Source organism: Somniosus microcephalus, chromosome 16, assembly GCF_052327205.1.
Source record: "Somniosus microcephalus isolate GS21.2 chromosome 16, FLI_Smic_1.0, whole genome shotgun sequence".
Taxonomy (NCBI): Eukaryota; Metazoa; Chordata; class Chondrichthyes; order Squaliformes; family Somniosidae; genus Somniosus; species Somniosus microcephalus.
In genome coordinates this window covers 5,347,325-5,361,784 of record NC_141002.1, presented here as the reverse complement: position 1 = coordinate 5,361,784, position 14,460 = coordinate 5,347,325, and the positions used below count along the sequence as shown (strand labels likewise).

The 14,460-nt window shown below is 44.2% G+C and overlaps 1 protein-coding gene across 1 annotated transcript in view; it reads left to right on the top strand.

Annotated features, from left to right (window-relative positions):
• The window catches only part of LOC147105950 (uncharacterized), a gene marked incomplete at its 5' end in the record, with an annotated part of 367,623 nt that overhangs the window by 171,088 nt on the left and 182,075 nt on the right, over positions 1-14,460 (top strand). The window contains 5 exons of the mRNA XM_086009773.1: positions 223-523; positions 1,006-1,030; positions 9,427-9,461; positions 10,556-10,574; positions 14,171-14,277. Coding sequence (XP_085865899.1) covers positions 223-523; positions 1,006-1,030; positions 9,427-9,461; positions 10,556-10,574; positions 14,171-14,277 — 487 coding nt within the window. The remainder of the gene's footprint in view (positions 1-222; positions 524-1,005; positions 1,031-9,426; positions 9,462-10,555; positions 10,575-14,170; positions 14,278-14,460) is intronic.

The following is a 14,460-nucleotide window of genomic DNA, read 5'->3' as shown; positions in this document are numbered from 1 at the left end:
TCCGAATTCCCACTCTAGTCAAATTCCCATTTTGGAAGTACTGTTTTCACGGAGTTCCAGTTTCACTCCCTTACCAGCTCACTTTGGGGTGTGCTATCCTTTCAAACTAGTGTACTCTCAGTCCCACCAAATTAGGTCATAAATCAATTTCAGTTACTCAGTGCAACTACGCAGCAGGCTAACTTCTAATTTCTGACCAACTGCTGATTTGTGCTGTTACAGGTCGGACACAGACATCGATTCCGCAATGCTGTTTTCCTCTAAAATACCTTGCCCAAAGTGTGAAAAAATGATCAATACTTCTGGCATAAAGACTGTGGTTTCGGTCAAGGATTTGAACGAACGTGCCAAGGAATTGGGAGAAGGAGCCAAGGAATCTGGAGGAGATAAGGAATTGGGAGAAGGTGCCAAGGAATCGGGAGAAGGAGCCAAGGAATCAGGAGGAGACAAGGAATCAGGAGGAGCCAAGGAATCGGGAGAAGGAGCCAAGGAATCGGGAGAAGGAGTCAAGAAAATGATTTTGGTAAGGAGGAAATACAATGCATCTTCAGTGTGTGCTGTTTAGGTGAATAGTGTGGAATCCGCCACCTTTTATTAAGTTTTGATTAGTGAGGATTTGCTGTATGTGCTTAACTCTAATGGAGAGCACTGTTTCATGGTTAGAGGGGCAGACCTTCATCAGTGCTAAACTATAACCCACCGCTAGGAGCCACATCAAAGCAGCCTGTGTCAAATAAACCTCTGGTTTCCCCTCCTCCATGTGAGAGAGAACCTGACCTTTGCCCTAAAGCATTGACCAATTCGAGGCAGGCACTCACATCCAATATAATCAATAATACAGTCGACTAGTACTGCATATCATTTCTTTGTAGCGAGAGGGCACTATGAAATGGACAGCCCTCTGAACTGCTAATGACTTTAACCATCATTTAATGTTTGTGTTGAGATTATTCTGTTTAATTATATTGGGTTAGTATTAAAACTATTTCTATCTTTTGCTTGTAGTGGGAGTGGCCCAGTGAATTGCAAGGTAAGGGGCATTCTTTCAAAAATTGGAATATTAAGAATCAAGGGTTAATGTTGTTTAATTAGTCAAGACTCAGTAAATAAATGTGCCACAAATTCTCGCCTTTGCACTCTCCCCTCTGCAGCTCTTTGCCTGCGCATTTAGTTCCACATTCTCGGCTTTATCTTCCCTGCTAGAATGTGTCCAGTCACCTTCTGAAAGTACAGATCGACTGCTGTAGGACAAACACATCCTGCCCATTGCACTTTCCTGTTACTGCAGACAGACTGCTCCTTAGGACTACTTCAGTGACTCTGTCCTTCTAGCAGGCACTTAACATTATCCTTGCAGGACATATTGCAAAAGCATTCAATCTTTGCAGCTGAACCTTTGTCAAGGTCCAACTCCCAGCACCATAAAGGACTGTCGAGTGAACTATAATTAGGAGGAACACCACTGTAAACTGCTGACAGCAACATTGCAAAATTTCACAACTGTACATCACTGTGCATGAAACCAGTGGCACCATTAAACTGCAGTCTGCATGATCAAACTTCGGTAAACAAAACTAGCCCCATATAAATTAAGTATGAGCTGGTGCATTTTGGTAGGAAGAATAAGGAAGCCACATACTGCTTGGATAATAAGACTGAATGAGCAAAGGAGCAAAGGGATCTAGGGGCACATATTCACAAATCACTAAAAGCAGCGAGGCAAGTTAATAAGGCCATTAAAAAAGCAAACCAAGCACTGGGGCTCATTTCTAGAGGAATAGGATTGAAAAGCAGAGAAGTGATGTTAAACTTGTATAGAACCTTAGTTAGGCCACACTTGCCGTACTGTACACAGTTCTGGTCTCCATATTATAAAAAGGATATAGAGCCACTGGAGAAGGCGTAAAAGAGATTCACAAGGATGATACCAGAACTCAGAGGATATGCTTATTAGGAAAGGCTGAACAGGCTGGGTCTCTTCTCTCTACAAAAGAGAAGGGATGACATGAGAGAGACCTTTAAGATAAAGAAAGACGTAGAGAAATTGTTTCCACTTGTGGGGATGTCCAAAACTAGGGGCCATAAATATAAGATTGTAGGAACGGAGGTTCCTATCGAAAAGACTGAGTTCGACTCAGGCAATTAAAACAACGAACTTTAATGGAACAAAACAGGTTTTAACTGGAAACTGCTGGAATACATCGAATACAGGTCTGCTCTCCTTGAAGGCTCCACGAGGACTGATCCTCTGGTCTGAAAGCTGACGTCATGACGTCATCACGTTCTTCCCGCCATTGGGGAATCACGTGACTAACGGCATGACGTCATCACGTTGAAACCGCACTGTAAAGGTAACTAGACATTGTACAGTCAAACAGTGTAATTAAAGGTACAGGCACAGACAGTAACTACATTGCTGTTAAAGGAATTATGTACAACCGCTCTGAATCCTTTGGTGGCTCCGCCACAAGATAATCATTAATAAATCCAATAGGGAATTCTGGAGAAACTTCTTTACACAAAGAGTGGTTAGAATGTGGAACGCAGTACTACATGGTGTGGTTGAGGTGAATAGCACAGATGTATTTAAGGGGAAGCTAGATAAGCACATGAGAGGGAAAGGAATAGAAGGATATGCTGATAGGGTTAGATGAAGAGGGGGTGGGCGGAGGCTCGTGTGGAGCATATACACCAGCACAGACAAGTTGGGCCGAATGGCCTGTTTCTGTGCTGTAGACTCGATGTAGATACAAACCTGCCACTGATAAGAAGCAGATCCACCCCACGTCATCTAACATCAGCATATCCTTCTATTCCTTTCCCCCTCATGTGCTTATCTAGCTTCCCCTTAAATACATCTGTGCTATTCACTGCAACCACTCCATGTGGTACTGTGTTCCACATTCTAACCACTCTTTGTGTAAAGAAGTTTCTCCTGATAAGAGCCAGCATACTGATATGGAGCAGATACTAATAGGGAGCAGATAGTAATAGGGAGTAGCGACTGATTAGGGCCAGGATATTGATAAGCAGCAGATGCTGATCAGGGTAACTACTGAGAGGAGCAATTACTGATCAGGAGCAGCTACTGCTAAAGGGCAGATAATGATAAGGGGCAGATAATGATAAAGGGCAGATATTGATAAGGGCAAGATATTGATAAGCTGCAGATACTGATAAGGGGCAGATACTGATAAGGAGCAGATACTGATAAGGGGCAGATATTGATAGGCAGATAATGATAAGGGGCAGATACTGATAAGGGGCAGATACTGATAAGGGGCAGATATTGATAAGAGGTAGATACTGATAAGGGGCAGATACTGATAAGGGGCAGATACTGATTGGGGCAGATCATGATAAGGGGCAGATACTGATAAGGGGCAGATATTGATAGGCAGATAATGATATGGGGCAGATAATGATAAGGGGCAGATAATGATAAGGGGCAGATACTGATAAGGGGCAGATATTGATAAGAGGTAGATACTGATAAGGGGTAGATACTGATAAGGGGCAGATACTGATAGGGGGCAGATAATGATAAGGGGCAGATACTGATAAGGGGCAGATATTGATAAGAGGTAGATGCTGATAAGGGGTAGATACTGATAAGGGGCAGATACTGATAGGGGCAGATAATGATAAGGGGCAGATACTGATAAGGGGCAGATATTGATAAGAGGTAGATACTGATAAGGGGCAGATACTGATAAGGGGCCGATACTGATCGGGGCAGATAATGATAAGGGGCAGATATTGATAGGCAGATAATGATAAGGGGCAGATACTGATAAGGGGCAGATACTGATAAGGGGCAGATACTGATAAGGGGCAGATATTGATAAGAGGTAGATACTGATAAGAGGTAGATACTGATAAGAGGCAGATACTGATAGGGGCAGATACTGATAAGGGGCAGATACTGATAAGGAACAGATACTGATCGGGGCAGATCATGATAAGGGGCAGATACTGATAAGGGGCAGATACTGATAGGGGGCAGATACTGATAAGGGGCAGATACTGATAAGGAACAGATACTGATTGGGGTAGATCATGATAAGGGGCAGATACTGATAAGGGGCAGATACTGATAAGGGGCAGATGCTGATAAGGGGCAGATATTGATAAGAGCAAGATATTGATAAGCTGCCAATAATGATAAGGGCAGATAATGATAAGGGCCAGATAATGATAAGGGGCAGATCCTGATAAGGGGATGATATTGATAAGGGGATGATATTGATAAGGGGAAGATACTGATAAAGAGCAGACACTGATCGGGGCAGATCATGATAAGGGGCAGATACTGATAAGGGGCAGATACTGATAGGGGGCAGATACTGATAAGGGGCAGATACTGATAAGGGGCAGATACTGATAAGCAGCAGATACTGATAAGGGGCAGATGCTGATAAGGGGCAGATATTGATAAGGGCAAGATATTGATAAGCTGCCAATAATGATAAGGGCAGATAATGATAAGGGGCAGATAATGATAAGGGGCAGATACTGATAAGGGGATGATATTGATAAGGGGATGATATTGATAAGGGGCAGATACTGATAAAGAGCAGATACTGATAAAGAGCAGATACTGATCAGGAGCAGTGACTGATATGGGGCAGATACTGTAACGGGCAGATACAGGTAAGGTGCTGTCTCCGATGTCAAGCAGTCTGCATTTCCCAGCTTTCGCTGCAGTAAGGTTTTAATGGAGGAGAAGCATCCGGGAAGGTGCCGAACACCTCGAGTCTCTTCGCTGAGAGCAAGCGGAAGCCAAGCACAAACAGCAGAAGGAGCGCACGTCAACCCAAGCACACCACCCACCCGCCCCTTCAACCACCGTCTGCCCCATCTGTGACAGAGACTGTAGGTCCCGCATTGGACTCATCAGTCACCTGCGAACTCATTGTTAATGTGAAAACAAGTCATCCTCGGTTCCAAGGGACTACCTAAGAAGAAGAGAAAAGGTTTTAATTTAGGGTACACAACGTATGTGTCACATGGGTGATTGCCCTTAATTGGGCATCAATTCTCTTTGCATGTAATGCTTTCTTTCCACTTCCCTCTATTAATTGCTACTCTCTGTATTTTATTTTTATTCATTCATGGGATGTGGGCGTCACTGACAAGGCCAGCTATTATTGCCCATCTCTAATTGCCCTTGAGAAGGTGGTGGTGAGCTGCCTTCTTGAACCGCTGCAGTCCGTGTGATGAAGGTACTCCTACAGTGTTGTTAGTGAGGGAGTTCCAGGATTTTGACCCAGTGACGATGAAGGAACGGCAATATATTTCCAAGACAGGATGGTGTGTGACTTTGGAGGGGAACTTGGAGGTGGTGGTGTTCCCATGTGCCTGCTGCCCTTGTCCTTCTAGGTGGTAGAGGTCGTGGGCTTGGGAGGTGGTGTCGAAGAAGCCTTGGCGAGTTGCTGCAATGCATCTTGTAGATGATACACACTGCAGACACAGTGGGCTGGTGGTAGAGGGAGTGAATGTTCAAGGTGGTGGATGTGGTGCCAATCAAGTGAACTGCATTTTCCTGGGTGGTGTCGAGCTTCTTGAGTGTTGTTGGAGCTGCACTCATCCAGGCAAGTGGAGAGTATACCATCACACTCCTTACTTGTTACTTGTAGATGGTGGAAAGGCTTTGGGGAGTCAGGAGGTGAGTCACTCGTCACAGAATACTCAGTCTCTGGCCTGCTCTCCCTCTCTGTCCTCTCCCTCTCTGTCCTCTCTGTCTCTGTCTCTCTGCCTCTCTGTCTTCTCCTTCTCTGCCCTACCGTCCTCTCCCTCTCTCCTCTCCATCCTCTCCCTCTCCGTCCTCTCCCTCTCTGTCCTCTCCCTCTCCCTCTCCATCCTCTCCCTCTCCCTCTCCGTCCTCTCCCTCTCCCTCTCCGTCCTCTCCCTCTCTCCTCTCCGTCCTCTCCCTCTCCGTCCTCTCCCTCTCCGTCCTCTCCCTCTCCCTCTCCGTCCTCTCCCTCTCCCCCTCTGTCCTCTCACTCTCTGTCCTCTCCCTCTCCCTCTCTGTCCTCTCCCTCTCCCTCTCCGTCCTCTCCCTCTCCCTCTCCGTCCTCTCCCTCTCTCCTCTCCGTCCTCTCCCTCTCCGTCCTCTCCCTCTCCCTCTCCGTCCTCTCCCTCTCCCTCTCCGTCCTCTCCCTCTCCCTCTCCGTCCTCTCCCTCTCCCTCTCCGTCCTCTCCCTCTCCCTCTTGGTCCTCTCCCTCTCGGTCCTCTCCCTCTCGGTCCTCTCCTTCTCGGTCCTCTCCTTCTCAGTCCTCTCCCTCTCTGTCCTCTCCCTCTCTGTCCTCTCCCTCTCTGTCCTCTCCCTCTCTGTCCTCTCCCTCTCTGTCCTCTCCGTCCTCTCCCTCTCTGTCCTCTCCCTCTCTGTCCTCTCCCTCTCTGTCCTCTCCCTCTCTGTCTCTCTATCCTCTGTCTCTCTATCCTCTCCCTCTCTATCCTCTCCCCTGTTATGTTCATTAATAACTAGACATTCTTATTATGAATGCAGCTAGACCTTTTTTTGAGCACATGTGGACTAGGTACTGTATCTGTGGAGGCTTCCATCTTGACTGCTGCCTTGTGGGTAGCCTAGTGCCTCATGGGTAATGTAGTCTTAATATCATACAGCTGGGTAGTGTAGTCTTATACATACAGCTATATACGGCTCCACCTAGTGTCCACTATAGAATGACATGTTATTGATCATTACATCCCCCTTTCTTTGAGGTTTAACAAAATCAATATCAATCAACTTTCAAGAAAACAATAAAGATAATATCAGTAACACTTTTGTTAGTGCTCTATAAACATAAACATTTTCAAAACAGTCAACACATTTTCAAAGCTTTACATTGTACTCAAAGATTAAGTCTATCAGGCTCTTTTACTTCACGTGTGGATCTTCTCAACATGGGTAAGTCTGATGTGTCTTCATGAGATTGTTCTGGTGGTGAATGACAAGATGCAGTTGCGGCATTGTCATCAATCTGCTCTTGTATAGATCGAGGTCTCCTTGCGATCTTTGCTTGGAGAGGGTTTCAGTGTTTCCTTCACTCTTCATGCCATAACTCTCAATGTAGTCAATGCACTCTCGAAAAACTGCTGGCAGCTGGATCCCATCATAGAGCATAGTCCTCTCAGCAGCCTCGGCTAATGGAACACCAAAGATTGGCCTGAGGGAAGAAGGAGTATCCACCGGAACTGCTTCCTACTCTGGTGCAGGCTTCTTCTTTTTCTTTTTCTCTTTCCACTGCTCAACAACATCTGCTGTGGTTATATCTTTGGACTTTTTCTCCTTGTGTTTTTCCTCTTTATGCTTTTCTTTGACCTTAAAGTCTTCTTCTTTCTTCTTGGAGAAACTAGGCTTTTTGAAGACATGGATACCCTTTGGCCGTTTCATCCTTGATGGGCTCTCTGCTTCATCACCTGAGTCATCTGGTCTGCTTATGACACAGTTTATATGGTTAGACTCTCTTGACCAGTTCTAAGTCTTCACAAGCTTTGTCACCTAGAATCGAATCAAGTCTTTCAGCCACAACAGAAAACATGAGATGATGCACTTTGTCTTTGACTGTCACTTTGAGTCTGCATACACCTAAGCTATCTATTTTCTGTCCATTATAGTCCTTCAGTAGTACTGACTTTTTCTGTATTTTGGGCTTTTCTTTCATATTGTTAATGTCACTCATACTGATTAAGTTTGCTTTTGCCCCAGTGTCTAGTTTCAAGGTAACTAATGCTCCATTTACCTGCAGTGGGATCATCCATTTGTCCACTTTTACTGCATTGACTTTATGTTCAGCATTGTCCATTTCTGAGGGCTGCACATTTTCTGTATCTTTTTTGATATCGTCACATGACACCATTCCTACAAAAAATGTCTCACTTAAATCAGTGTCCTCAATCACATTAACTCGTTGCCCTTTCGTCATTTTTACTTTTGAAAAGCATTGTTTGGCAAAGTGATTCTTTCCATTACACTTTGTGCACATTTTTCCAAACGCTACACATTGTCTTAACTGGTGTTTGTAACCACAGCGTTTACAATTTAAAATTTCATCCTCCGATTGCTTTTCATTTCTGTTCTGCCCACGTTTCTTCCCCTTGTAGGACACAGCACCGACAGCAGCATTATCACTCATTACATTTGCATCATTATTGATTTCACTGAAAGTCTTCGCGTACTTTCAAGCTAGCTCACTGGCTTGGCATATTTTCACCGCATTTTCCAAATTTAGTTCGGTTTCTCTCAACAGACGTTCCCTGACTTTTTTATCATGAATACCAAACACAACCTGGTCACGAATCATGGATGCTTTGAGCTCAGAGAAATTACATGTCTGTGCTTTCAGTTTCAGATCAGTTATAAAGCTATCAAAAGTCTCATTTTGTTGCTGTGTCCGAGAACGGAAGATGTATCTTTCATAGGTCTCATTCTTTTTGGGAGAGCAATGTGCATCAAATTTTTTTAACACATCTTCTAATTTTTTTCTGTTCTCCACTGGATTAAATACAAATGTATTAAATACCTCTATCGCCTGTGGGCCTGCAACCATAAGCAGCAATGCTATCTTCCTTGCGTCTGGCTTCATACCGAATCCGATGGCTGCAATGTAGAGTTCGAATTGCTGTTTAAAAGTCTGCCAATTGTAGTTGATTTTTTCTGTGAGACTCAAATGCTCTGGTGACTTCAAATTCTCCATGTCACTTTTCACAATTTTCAGCAGATCTTCACCACCCTGGTACCATGTTATGTTCATTAATAACTAGACATTCTTATTATGAATGCAGCTAGCTTTTGCTAGACCCTTTTTTGAGCACACGTGGACTAGGTACTGTATCTGTGGAGGCTTCCATCTTGACTGCTGCCTTGTGGGTAGCCTAGTGCCTCATGGGTAATGTAGTCTTAATATCATACAGCTGGGTAGTGTAGTCTTATACATATAGCTATATACGGCGCCACCTAGTGTCCACTATAGAATGACATGTTATTGATCGTTACATCCCTCTCTATCCTTTCTATCCTCTCCCTCTCTATCCTCTCCCTCTCTGTCCTCTCCCTCTCTGTCCTCTCCCTCTCTGTCCTCTCCCTCTCTGTCCTCTCCCTCTCTCTCGTTTTCTTCTGTTCAAAAGTCTATAACAACATTCAACGTTTTTTTCCTTTGGCAACCTTGGCCTCCAGCCACACTATCTCCACTGCACCAGCTAAAGTGCTCATCATTTTTACTATGATTGAACAGTCCTCAGCTGCTTTGCTCTGTATGTTCCTTCGCTAGGCTGTGTACCTTGGTATGTTAATCTCACCGTCAATATCTTGATTTGATCATAATTCCCACAACATTGTTTTAGGATGCACGTTAAATCTTGCAGATAAATGTATTCTAATTCAGAACTGAGCTGCTATCTGTACCTTTGACCTTCAGGTATTCAGCAGGACCAGGACCTGTCTGACATTAAGGTAAGTTAAGCTGGTCAGTGCAATTGGTGAATTTCAGGCTTTGGGTGCATTGCTTCTCAGCCAAGTCCAGATAGTTGCGCCACGGCCGATTGATGTAGTTGGCAGGGTAACCTGATTCCCTCACATCCATGCGATCCATCTGATCCTCTTCTGTTTCCAAGTAGCAGGCGTGTAGGTGGATTCTCAATGGATATATATATTCAATCATTGACATATACAGTCGTTTTGACATCATATGCAGCCTTTGATAGGTACAGCAGTTGATGCTTGGAACCGGTGATATATTCACCTGTTAAATAATACCGGCCTACCCCACCTTGCCTAGGGTTTTACCTTTTTTCATCATCTCAGGCTCTGAACTTTCCTGAACATATATAACATCAAGCATGTCAGCCGTGGCACTTTTCCCTCTGAGTCAGAAGGTTGTGGATTCCAGCCTCACTCCAGAGACTTGAGCCCATAATCCAGGCTGACACTCCAGTGCAGTACTGAGGGAGTGCTGTACTATCGGAGGTGCCATCAATCTGATGAGACGTTAAACTGAGGTCCCGTCTATCCTCTCAGCTGGACGAAAAGATCCCTCAGCACCATTCGAAGAAGAGCAGGGTAGTTATCCCTGGTGTCCTGGCCAATACATATCTCTCAACCAACATCACTAAAATAGATGATCTGGTCATTATCTCATTGCTGATTATGGGATCTTGCTGTGCACGTATTGGCTGCCGCATTTCCCTACATTACCAGGGTGACTACATGTCAAAGCTACCTTATTGGCAGTAAAGCGCTTTGGGACGTCCCCAGATTGTGAAAAGCACTATTTAAATGCAAGTTCTTCTTCCCTATTTCCCCTGTATGTCGCTCTATCCGGACCTTTGTGACCTGCTGCAGTTCTGACCCACCAGCTCCTCCTCTGGAGGCAGCAGTATTAGTTGAACTTTTCATTTCCTCTGTTTCATTCTCAGAAGATATTTTTGTTCAAGAAGATTAATGAATGCACCATTTAATAACTGTGATATATCATGTCCATGTAAATACAATCAATGTCCCACACTTTGCTTATGTTGAATTAATACCTCAATCCTTTTTAATTCCAGACACAACACAGACCTCCAGGTAAGCTGAACCATCACAGTGTTTAAGGAAATTTTACACATGCTTAATCACAAAAATAAAATCAATTGCAAGCGATCAAAAGAAATATTATATATATATATTTCATGGTCATCAACCAGCCTTATCTAAGACAGTACTCCGATTTTTTCCCCACTTTTTTGCACTCATGAGGTCAAAGCTTATAGTACCAGACAGGCAGCTTTTCCATTTCAGGCACCAAATGTCAGAATCAAGCACTCCCAGGGCAGGTACAGCATGGGTTAGATACAGAGTAAAGCTCCCTCTACACTGTCCCATCAAACACTCCCAGGGTAGGTACAACATGGGTTAGTTTCAGGGTAATGCTCCCTCAACACTGTCCCATCAAACACTCCCAGGGCAGGTACAGCACACTCCTTTCCCCCCCCCCCTTTCCTTTTGTTTCTCTCTCACACCTGGCAGCTATCTTTTGCCCTTACAGTACACTTTACACCTAATCCCAGCCTATTACCATCTCGTCTAGCTTCTAATCTCTTTTACTTCTTTTGGTTCTTTTATTCTTTTGTCCGATCGCAGCCCTGCCTTCGATCTAGTTTCTTTTCTTTCCAGTTTTGAAGAAGGGTCCAACCCGAAACGTCAACTCAAATTTCTCTCCACGGATGTTGCCTGACCTGCTGAGTTTTTCCAGCATTTTCTGTTGTTATTCCAGGTACAGCACAGGTTAGATACAGAGTAAAGCTCCCTCAACACTGTCCCATCAAACACTCCCAGGGTAGGTACAGCATGGATTAGATACAGAGTAAAGCTCCCTCTACACTGTCCCATCAAACACTCCCAGGGTAGGTACAACATGGGTTAGTTTCAGGGTAATGCTCCCTCAACACTGTCCCATCAAACACTCCCAGGGCAGGTACAGCACAGGTTAGATACAGAATAAAGCTCCCTCAACACTGTCCCATCAAACACTCCCAGGGTAGGTACAGCATGGATTAGATACAGAGTAAAGCTCCCTCTACACTGTCCCATCAAACACTCCTAGGTCAGGTACAGCACGGGTTAGATACAGAGTAAAGCTCCCTCTACACTGTCCCATCAAACACTCCTAGGTCAGGTACAGCACGGGTTAGAGACAGAGTAAAGCTCCCTCTACACTGCCCCATCAAACACTCCCAGGGCAGGTACAGCACGGGTTAGATACAGAGTAAAGCTCCCTCTGCACTGTCCCATCAAACACTCCCAGGGCAGGTACAGCACGGGTTAGATACAGAGTAAAGCTCCCTCTACACTGTCCCATCAAACACTCCCAGGGCAGGTACAGCACGGGTTAGATACAGAGTAAAGTTTGGGATTCTCCCACAAGTGGAAATAATTTCTCCACATCTACCCTGTCCAACCCATTCATAATTTTAAAGACCTCTATTAGGTCACCTCTAAATCTTCTCTTTTTAAAGGAAAACAATCCCAACTTGTTCAATCTTTCCCAAAATCTGTAATCCCGCAGTTCTGGTACCATCCTTGTCAATCTTTTTATGCATTTTCCCCAGTGATTCTATGTCCTTTTTTTCAGTGTCAGCTGTGGCTCAGTTGATAGCACACTTGTCTCTGAGTCAGATGGTTGTGGGTTCAAGTTCCACTCCAGGGACTTGAGCCCATTAAAGCTAGGCTGATATCCCAGTATAGCGACCCAGTTCTGACGAAGAGTCATCAACCTGAAACGTTAACTCTGTTTCTCTCTCTCTACAGATGCTGTCTGACTTTGAGCATTTTCTGTTTTTTTTACTCCAGTATAGTGCTGAGGGAGTGCTGTACTGTCGGAGGTGCCGTCTTTCGGATGAGACGTTAAACCGAGGCCCCGTCTGCTCTCTCAGGTGGATGTAAAAGATCCCATGGCACTTTTTTGATGAAGAGCAGGGGAGTTATCCCCGGTATCCTGGTCAATATTTATCCCTCAACCAACATAACTAAAACAGATTATCTGGTCATTATCACAGTGCTGTTTATGGGAGCTTGCTGTGCACAAATCGGCTGCCGTGTTTCCTACATTACAACAGTGACTGCACACTTAAAGTACTTAATTGGCTGTAAAGCACTTTGAGACATCCGGTGGTCGTGAAAAGCGTTGTATAAATGCACGTCTTTCTTTCTTATAGTATGGAGACCAGAAATGTGCACAGTACTCCAAGTGCAGCCTGACCAGGGTTCTATACAAATTTAACATAACTTCACTATTTTTGAATTCTATACCCCTAGAAACAAATTCCAGTGCTTTGTTAGCATTTTTAATTGCTTTGCTGACCTGTGATGGTGCTTTAATGATTTGTTCACCTGTATCCCTCGATCCCTTTGCTCTTCTACCCCATGCAGTTTCTTATTTTTTAAGGTGTAGGTGATGTTACTATTTTTTCTACCAAAGTGTATCACCTCTCATTTATCTATGTTAAAGTTCATTTGTCACTTAACAGCCCAGTCTGCAAGTTTTCTAATGTCTCTTGTATTATATTGCATTCTTTCTCTGCGTTAGCTGTAACCCCCAGTTTAGTATCATCTGCAAATGTTGATATTGAGTTACTTATTCCTAAACCAAATCATTAATGTAAATTATGAATAACAGTGGCCCCAGCACTGATCCTCGTGGAACATCGCTTTCTACCTTCCTCCAATCTGAATCACTACCCTTTACACCTACTCTCTGCTTTCGATTTTTAGCCAATTTGCTATCCATTCAGCTATTTGTCCCGACTCCACATGTCCTAACCTTTGTCATGAGCCTACCGCGTGATACCTTACCGAAGGCCTTCTGAAAATACAAGTATAAGACAGCTACTGCATTACCCTTGTCTACTCTTTCTGTCACCGCTTCAGAGAATTCTGTCAGGTTAGTTAAGCATGAGTTAGCCTTTTAGAATCCACGCTGACTATTTTAAATTATATTTTCTGTCTCTCATTCGGTGAGATACAGAGTAAAGTTCCTTCAACACTGTCTCATCAAGCACTCCCAGCAGGAATGGCACGGGTTAGATACAGAGTAAAGCTTCCTCTACACTGTCCCGTCAAACACTTCCAGAGGAGGAATGGCACGGGTTAGATACAGAGTAAAGCTTCCTCTACACTGTCCCGTCAAACACTTCCAGAGGAGGAATGGTACGGGTTAGATACAGAGTAAAGCTTCCTCTACACTGTCCCGTCAAACACTTCCAGAGGAGGAATGGTACGGGTTAGATACAGAGTAAAGCTTCCTCTACACTGTCCCGTCAAACACTTCCAGAGGAGGAATGGTACGGGTTAGATACAGAGTAAAGCTCCCTCTACACCTACCGATCAAACACTAAAGTAGTTTGAGTAAGTGGTCAGTGATCACTCCCAAGCCTGTCTCCCTTTTTTTTGCACTTAACCTACACCCACCCTCTATTCCAACCCTTACTAAATATATCTAAGGTCATAACTGCACACTTATCTATACATTTGGCAATATTGACCCACTTCACCAATCTTGTGCTAAAATACATCCAACCTGTCTGTGATTTCCATTCTTTGTGTTCACTCTGCAAAGTCATAAAGATGAATGTGACTTCTCTTAAATGTGGTATCTTACATTGTGCCTACTTGATCAATCTTAGTTGGCCCAGCACGCTTACCGAACAAGGGCGATCTGTTGATGTATCTCGCTCTGCAAATGGAAGAATCTCCATTGTGTGTGGAGCCAAAGGAAAAGGACGGAATTAAAGTGAGTATTTCATAGGGTGGAAGCTGCCATGTTGGTTATACAATGTGATGTGCCCATTTGTGTTAGTTCCCTCTTCCAGTGTACTGACCCTACACAGCAAAGGTCAGAGTCAAAATAATAACAGCCCAAAACAGACTGGCAAAGTACAAACTTTACATTTGCAATACTGTAGAGCGGATGCAG